The sequence below is a fragment of the Phalaenopsis equestris genome, unplaced genomic scaffold (genome assembly GCF_001263595.1).
Source record: "Phalaenopsis equestris unplaced genomic scaffold, ASM126359v1 Scaffold001240, whole genome shotgun sequence".
NCBI lineage: Eukaryota > Viridiplantae > Streptophyta > Magnoliopsida > Asparagales > Orchidaceae > Phalaenopsis > Phalaenopsis equestris.
This window is the reverse complement of record NW_018165679.1, coordinates 74,334-83,493: the sequence shown is the minus strand read 5'-3', so window position 1 is coordinate 83,493 and position 9,160 is coordinate 74,334. Positions and strand designations below refer to the sequence as shown.

The 9,160-nt window shown below is 35.4% G+C and overlaps 1 protein-coding gene across 3 annotated transcripts in view; it reads left to right on the top strand.

Moving 5' to 3' along the window:
* Positions 1-9,160, top strand: part of LOC110033624 — a 74,770-nt gene that overhangs the window by 47,814 nt on the left and 17,796 nt on the right. For all 3 annotated transcript variants that reach the window (XR_002294968.1, XM_020737665.1, XM_020737666.1), the window contains exon 6: positions 5,726-5,879. Coding sequence is in view for 2 of the 3 variants with exons in the window: in XM_020737665.1 (XP_020593324.1) it covers positions 5,726-5,879 (154 nt within the window). In the remaining variant the exon portion in view is untranslated. The remainder of the gene's footprint in view (positions 1-5,725; positions 5,880-9,160) is intronic.

The window sequence follows — 9,160 nt, the reverse complement described above, 5'->3', positions numbered from 1 at the left end:
AGAAGACAAGACCTCACAAAAATGAGGTCAACAATTATCATATTGATGTGTCAGAAATTTTTATTATCATGCATGAATCTTGATGCATTTATAATAATGGAATTTTCAAATTCAAATTTTGACCCGATTTGAATGATTTTATAGTCAAATTGACCATCTCAACAACATCAACCCAATGATATCAAAATTGATCAAATCTAACTCCAATTAAGCTCTGATTAAACCATACTTTGTTTTCAATTTGTTCTTGCAATTGAGTGGTATTTACATTGCATACCACCTAATAGCAATTAAGCCTATATTAATGTTGAATTGGAGAAGGTCCACGAAACCTACCTGCTCCCGCCTTCCTCCCGACTTGTGAAACGACGCAGCTCTCCGCCTCTCCTGCTGTTTTGCAAAACCACTCCCGCCTCAGTGTTTCCGAAATGTTGCCTCTTCGCGATAAAAGGAGCGACTCTACTTCAGATTTCGTACGGCCTCTTTTGTGTTCTTCTTCGACAGTTTTGCTTCCTTCGATAGAAGAAAAGAAGTGGAAGGAGTAGTTCCTTGAGGCAGAAGGAAGAAGAAAAAAGAAAAAGAAGATTGTTCTTCCTTGGCTTCTTCTTGGTGGCTTGTGGCAGAAGAGAAATTGGGTTTATTTCTCTTGTAAGTTTATTTTTTTCAGTGTATCTCAGTGTAGAGAGAGAAGAGAGAGTAAGGAAGTGAGAGATCCCTCTTGTAAGTCAAGACGATCGAATGGTGTATATTTCTCAAGTAGTAAAATCCTCTGCAACTTCGTGGACGTAGGCAATTTGTCGAACCACGTAAATCTGTGTGTTCTGTTGTGTTACTGTTTCTGGTTTGAATTTTCTCGTTTCAATTTTTCGCTTTCTTCAAAGATCATTCTTCTATTTTAAATTTCATATATACCACAACAATTGGTATCAGAGTCCATGTTTTTGGATCTGAGAAAAGACAATGACTGCATATGAAGTGAATGTTTCAGGGATCGATAAATTTGATGACACAAATTTTGGTTGTTGTAGGATGCAGATAGATGACTATCTCTATGGGAAGAAACTTCATCTTTCGTTATTGAGGAAAAGACCTGAAAGGATGGATGAGACTGAATGGAATTTGTTGGATCAACAAGTTCTGGGTTTTTTTCGATTAACTCTATCGAGGTCCGTTGCACACAACATCGTCAAGGAAAATACGGCTGCGGTTCTCATTACAGCTTTATTAGGTATGTATGAAAAACCATCGGCGAATAACAATGCGTACTTGATGAAAAAGTTATTCAATTTGAAGTTGACAGAAGGTATTTTTGTTGCTCAACACTTGAATAATTCCAATACTATCACAAATCAATTGTCGTCTGTTGAAATTAGTTTTGATGATGAGATACGTGCGCTGATATTGTTGACTTCATTGCCAAATAGTTGGGAAGTCATGAGAATGACAGTTAGCAGTTCTGCAAGTAAATCTAAACTGAAATATGATGATATTTCTTATTTGATTTTGGCTGAGAAGGTGCGCAGGAAAGATTTTGGCAAGATCTCAGGTACGAGTTTGACACTGAATGTCGATTTCAGAGGGAGATCACATGACAGAAACTCAAATAGAGGGAGATTAAAATCAAAATTTGGTCAACCGACAACCTACTGGAATCATCTTAAAAAGGAACTGCAGGAATCCCAAGAAGATGGAGAATGATAGCGCAAATGTGGTATCTGAAGAAGTGCAAGATGCACTACTGTTGGCAGTTCATAGTTATGTTGATGACTGAATATTGAATTCAGTGGTTTCTTTCCATACAACATTCTATCAGGAATTGATGTAAAATTATGTTCCAGGTAACTTTGGGAAAGTATATATGACAAATGGAGAAGCGTTGAATGTGGTAGAGAACCACAGAGCTATCAAGAAATTTTGCAAGATAAAAATTCGAGCAAGTGGGAGCTGACAGAATTTTCACCAGAGAAGAAGACATTACACAACAAGTGAGAATGTCGGGTGAAGACTGAGCATGATGGCAGTAAGAGGTACAAAGCTAAACTTGTTGAAAAAAACTTTCAGCATAGGCAGGATATTGCCCATGCAGTGGGAGTTGTAAGCTGGTAAATGAGTAACCCAAGGAGAAGAGTAACCTAGGAAATAGCTTGGAGGTGCAAGTTGTTGATAGGTTGACTAAGGGGTTGACTAAGGGTGTTACTCTTGAGAAACTGAAGTTTTGCGCAACTTCAGTTGGTCTACGGGGGGAAGACAAGAGCTTTGAGTTGCAGAGGTGGAGGATTCATGTTTGAAGAAAAGGGCGACATCGCCAGTGAAATGATTTCAGTTTGAGGAAAGAGATGTTGTTGTCTGTGTACTGATCTCCAAGTGAGAGATTTGATGAAGTGGAGACGGTCTACAAAAAAAAACCGAGAAACATACCTGCTCCCGCCTTCCTCCCGACCGGCAAAATGGCGCAGCTCTCCGCCTCTCCTGCTGTTTCGCAAAATGTCGCCTCTCTGCCTCCTCTTCGTGATAAAAGGAGCGGTTCTCCTTCAGATTTCATATGGACTCTTTTGTGTTTTTATTCGGCAGTTTTGCTTCCTCGGGATAGAAGAAGAGAAGTGCAAGAAGTAGTTCCTTGCGGAAGAAGGAATAAGGAAGAAGAAAGAAGAAGAAGAAGAAGATTGTTTTCCCTTGGCTTCTTCTTGATGACTTGTGTCAGAAGAGAAATTAGATTTATTTCTCTTGTAAGTTTATCTTCTTCTGTGTATCTCGGTGTAGGGAGAGAAGAAGAGAGAGCAATGAAGTGAGAGACCCCTCTTGTAAGTCGAGACGATCGATTGGTGTATATTCCTCAAGTAGTAAAATTCTTTGCAACTCCGTCTTTGCAACTCCGTGTCCGTGGAAGTAGGCAATTTGCCGAACCACATAAATCTGTGTTCCGCTGTGTTACTGTTTTCTTTTGTGAATTTTCTGTTCCAATTTTTCACTTTCTACAAAGATCGTTCTTCTATTTTAAATTTCATATATGCCACAACAATTAAACCAACTCCAACTCCAATAAAGCCCAGATTAAACCATAAATCTTCCTAACAAAAAAAGTATTTACATGCATACCACCTAATAGCTTCAATCTGCCACAAGGCAAGGAATGCTGGGTTGCTTTCTATTTCTTCTTCTATAAGCTGAGCACTCTTGGACTCACCTTGAAAATAGAAGAAGAGAACGAACTTCTAAGCAAAAATACACAAAAATGTGAATATTCAGGTGAACAAATAGTTTAAATTTTACTCGTGAATTTGTTTATAGTTCCATTGAGTTTTAGTAGCTTATCAAGATTGTTCAAAACTGCTAATCATTTGTACTTATAAATTTAATGTCAATATCATATCAATTGCTGTTATAAGAATAGCAATTCAAAATTAACTACTCAGATGATGTCCAATATGTGTATTCGAAGTATTACTACGTACCACTCGATCAGAAATTTGATTTTCATAATACAGGTAGAAGAGGATCAATAAGAAGTGCAGTGTGGTTTAATTCACGAAAGTTTTTGCTTGTTGACCCTAAACACTTAGCAACATAAATTTATGAAAAATTTATATACGTACCACTCAATTCTTAGATATTTATATATCTAACACCTAAAGTTGAATTTTCACATATATACCACCTTACCTATGCATGAAAAAGTGTATTTCACTTTCTAAAAATTAAAATGGTGGTACTTTTTATGTGATATGAAATATTTGGCTGTTATAAATACAACACAACAACAACAAAACCTTTATCCGGCTATAAGTACATGAATCCTTCTTCTCCATTGCATCCTATTTAGTGTCATATTTTCATTTAATTCTATTTTTTAGTGTCATATTTTCATTTAATTCTAATAAATTAAGATCATTTTTTATACAATATGCCCAAGTCTTCCTAGGTCTACCTCTGCCTTTCTTAACAATTTGGTTGTTATAAATGGAAAAAAGAACCAAAATTTGGGTGTTAGATATGTAAACACATAAGAATTGGGTAGTATATATGTAAGTGCCGCTAAATTTATTTCTCTGGGAACATATTATGTTATTTCTCATGTATAATTTATTTTCCATGAAAACAACAGAGCCAATTTTTTTTTATGATTCTTTTCATTAAAAAAAGGGATTAACTCTGAACTCTGGTCATTAAAATGAAATTGTGTTTTATGTCTGTAAATCTTATCTTTCATTCAAAAATGATTTACTTCAAAAACAGCGAGGCACACATAAAATTACTGCTCACCTGAGCTCTGATTATAACACTTTTTTGTTCAGCTTTTTCCACAATGAACTTTGCCCTCTCAGCATCCTGTGCAGCCGTATGTTTAGCTTCAATCACATGAGTGAACTCCTTCCCCAAGCTCAGAGCTGTAATGGATACATCATCCAACTCATTATAGTTTAATGCCCTCAGCATCAAGATCCTCCATATTAAATTTACGTATGAAAAGACATTTCACTTTTAAAAAGTGATAATAGTGCTAATTTCAGTGTGATATTAAAGGTTTGTGTGAGATATGTAAATACATAAGTATTGTGTGCTATGAATGCTCATGCCCCTAAAAATAAACAACAGATCTCCGGCTACACTTCTAATAACAAACTTGTGCTGAAAATTAGAAAAGGCATTCACATACATACCCCACAATTCTTATGTTCTTACATATCTAACACCTAACCTTTCTTTATGAAAAAGAATTGAGCAAAAAACCTTGGATGAAAAAAAGGAGCCACATACTCATATTTTTTACTAATTAATAACTTGTACTAAATAACAAATGTAACTACTTATGAAATTTTATATGGATCTAATTTATATACCTTATGGAACACATAAACCATCAGATCATTCTAATGCATTTCTACGAGCAACTGCATCATGGGCTAAACCTTCCCAACATGCTAAAACATATATAAACCTCATGTCGAAGTCCATTGTTGCTAGCACATTTTGACATGTATTTGGTTTTCTTCCTCTAAATGCTGATTCATACTTCTTGTGTACTCTCATCTTAAAATGTGTACCATCTATAATGCCAACACAATCCTATTCATGTAATTATTTTGAAGAAATGTTATAAATAAAATGTAACTTCAAATATTATGTGTAATTGTTTCTTAAAAAAGGGCATAAATCTAGTATTTTCTTGTATCGTATATGAAGTTTGGATCAGTGTAGGCTTGATCATTTTATGCCGCAGCTCTCCAATGGCGATAATAAATTGTTAAAATACTTACTAATAGTTTCTCGTGATATTTGAAAGTCAAATTGTATGACTCGATTATGAACACTGTAGATAAGTATATATAGGAATATAGCAACTTGTTCTTCTATGTGCACATTGCTTGCATCGACAAGCAATCTTCTTGTTCCCACCCACTTACACACACACACATCCTGCCATACCTTTCAGCTTTTTTACTTTACATTTATTTTACATCAAACCAAACAACCCCTAAATGTAAAGTTTTGGAAGCAATTGAACATTCATTTATTATTTTAATTTGGCTATTCTAGTTATGTTGTTAAATCTAATTTACATTTGTTTGCACACAATTCTAGTTGGTCATTTATTTATCCTTTTATTTGGCAATGTTGTGTATTTTTCATTTGCCTCCAAAATTTTAGCATATGTTAAAATTTAAATTAATTCGTCACTTATGTTTCTGCTTACTACACAAGCTAAACCAATTTTGTCTCTGTTCAGGAAACGTAACTGAAGCCACTGATATGTTCAATACAGTGTCTATAACTGGAGGCGAAACTATTTATGCAGTATTGCTTGGCTTATTTTCATCTTTCTTGAATGGAATTTGCTATTGTCTCATAAGAGCCGCTGCTAAGGCATCTGATCACCCAGTGTATGAACTCTACTTTTCATTCCAAAAATTACATTATTTACATTTTTGTCTTCATATTTACAAATAAATTTGCGTCTATATACTAACAAGAACCAATAATAAGGAAATGTAACAGTAATAAATAGTGCATTTTCTTACTATAGATGATTAGCACATCTAATAATTTAGATGTAGTAACACGCCCTCACAAACTTACGGTCACATGAAAGATGTTAATATGAGTCTGGAAGTGGTAATTCCATAGATTAAGTAGTTGAAGGTTTTGTCACCCAGAAATTGTGAATGTTGCAAGAGGAGCATGATATATCCTAAAAAGTAATTTTAGTGCAAATTAAATGCAAATATCAGCAATTAGATTCATTTCAGAGAAGGTATGGATATGGTCCTAAAATAGAGATATTGATTAGGAGCATTAATGTATAGAATAGAAGTCAGGAATATCACATCATTACATAGACTTGCAGACACTAATGTAATAATCTAACTATAACATTACTCGTGATTTATTTTAGAATAGATTATGTAGTAAACATTAATAGGCATTTCATATCACATGCATGAGTCGTATTAAATGAATACCCAGAGATAATTAGTTCATGAGTATAGTCATATACATCGTATTATAGTAGCTCACATGTATCATAAGAAAAATCAACTGACATTCATACATTTCAAATAGATATTCATCTATAATATGTAAGAAATCTAAATGCAACTGTGTCAAATACATAATCACATAAAACTTACAAAAGATTATTTTTCTTAAATTAACACAAAATTATTTCACTCGTCTTGATAGAATAACCCTATGACGAGTTCCCACACGTTCATCTCGAGTTCGCCGCTTCGTATAAACAACATGGGAATTTATAAGCATCACAAGCATTCGTGAAATCCTAGCTTGTTTCATGATTTTACAAAATATATAACTTAAATGCCAAAACATACCTCAATAGGGCTTCTTGGTATAAGTCCTCCCTTCTGAAACCACCTATTCTCTCCCCATCTTTTCACTGCTTTCATTCTAAAGACCTTTATGGGAGCTCACAAACAACTTTCAACTCTTCCGACATAATTTCGATGCTTCCTCACGGCTACCAAAAACCAAAAAATGCACAAAGACTGAGACAAATATCACAACAAAAGTGTGAGGAAAAAAATGTATAAAATAGCATAACAGAGAGGTTCCTACCTTCCAAATATGTCCCTGAAGCTTTAAATGTATGTTGCGGCCTCCCTATGGTTGCACGCCCTTAATTGCTTGTGCTCAACTACAGTAACAATAGCAGAAGCCCCTCCAGATGAGCCTATTGCGGAGTGAACCCATTAGGGAGAGGGATATTGAGAGAAATTTCTAAGGCTCTAGAGACCCTATTCGATCGATCCGACAATTAAAAGGCGTGAAGGTCGGTGTGGACCAGTGTGTGTAAGGAAGATTTAGAATAATTAGGTTTATTAAAGTTCATTAAACTTAAAAACTTATATATTTTATTTTCTAATTCGATCATAATTTATATATAGTGCTTTTTATCAAATTGATCGATTTTGTGTTTAGAATTTTATAAAATTATTTGATAGAATTTCAGAGGATGTGAAATTTGTGGTACTTATCAAATTTGTCAAATTTTGCTCGGTTTCTTAACTTTTAGGTGTTACAAAAGAAAAGGAAAATCTGGTGCTTCTCGAGGTCATTGGCACCAAGTGTCCTGCTCCATAATAGACCTCAAAAAATGCATGATATTAGCATCGTCTCCCTCCCTCGATGATCAATGACACTTTCATTTGTTAAATGTTAAATAAATATAAAAACTTTGTTCTCACTGTCTAACTGTTTTACACCTTTGGTTAATTACAAATCTCAGGTCAGGCTGTGACTAAAGTGGTATTAGAGTCAAGAATTATGATTAATTAATGATATATTGATGAAAGAGCTAATTAAGTAATTTTAAGAAAATTTTAATAATAATAAAACAAATATTTAAGCTAACTCAAATTAATAGTTATATATTTTCAAGCATAGGAATAAACTCGAAATTATAGAAGGGAGCCCGATAAAAAAATCTATGGATAGCTAATGTTGACCTGCTTAATGGCATGCGATTTGCGTTTCATTTTTAGATTTCAAGGATGAACTTTTTATAAGTGGGGAAGATTGTGATGTCCTGTTTCAGCTACTCAAAAAAGAGGAAACGAAGAGCGGGAAGAGGAAATGAAGAGTCGAACAGAAGGGAGAGAGGAAGTGAGGAGTCGGGAAGTTGAAACAAAAGGTGTTGGAACACAAGGAATGCTTTCGCTCTATAAATTTGTTGAAGTGGACTTACCGATTGTATCGAGCAGGCTAGGGCAACGTGGCGGTGCTCACAGAAGAAAGGAAGCATGAGAAAAGGAAGCTCTATGCGTGAGGGCACTCGACTAGGCTCTAGCCGGTCATCATAGAAGAGGAGAAGAAAGCGACAACGTGGGAGGCTCGAGCGTAGCACAGGAGGAGTCAGCGTCAATTTCGAGCCACGATCGAAGTAGTTGAAGAGAAATATGTTGTGGCATCTATAGTGGAACTCTTATGCACTGCCAAGCAAGTGAGGTAGGTAACGTCGACTGTTGTAGCCGAGGAAGCTTGTTTGGAGGGAGTCGAAGCTAGAGCTCTTCTGCGCAGAGGGGTTGTGTGCATGATTTAGGGCTCGACCAATTTGTAGAAGGTAAAAATTCAATAATTTTATTTAATTGATTTTATATATATATATATATATATATATAAGATACAGAAATGTTGCATGAGAGGGCCTAAAAGAAAGCCTAAGTCATACAAAAAAATACGCACAAAACTCAAGTAAAGCAAAGATACATAAAGGAAAAAAAACCAAAAAACCACAAAAGGGCACAAAAGTCTAGGGACATCCTACTTTAGTCCTCCTGCCTCTAGTTCTCGGAAGTGAGCCGGCTAACAAATTAGTAAGGTGAGTATCATTGCCCGTAGTAACCAAAGTATCATCTATCAGATTCTTGAACTCAAGTAGATTTTCATTCTTCTTCTTTCTCCTGGACGTGTAGACCTGTCATTCCTCTTCTGATGATTGACTCATTTGATCAGTAGATTCCAAAGGTGGTCGGACAGTTGTAGGTCGTTGCACATCATGATCCCCATGAGCCTGAGTCATACTAACATCTTTCTGGACCTAATGAGACAGTAGTGAAACAGTAGAAATATTTCCACCTGTATTATTGGTGATAGGTTCCAAGGCAGGCGGGTGTCGGCGTTTAAAAAGGGGGGAGTTATGTTTGGG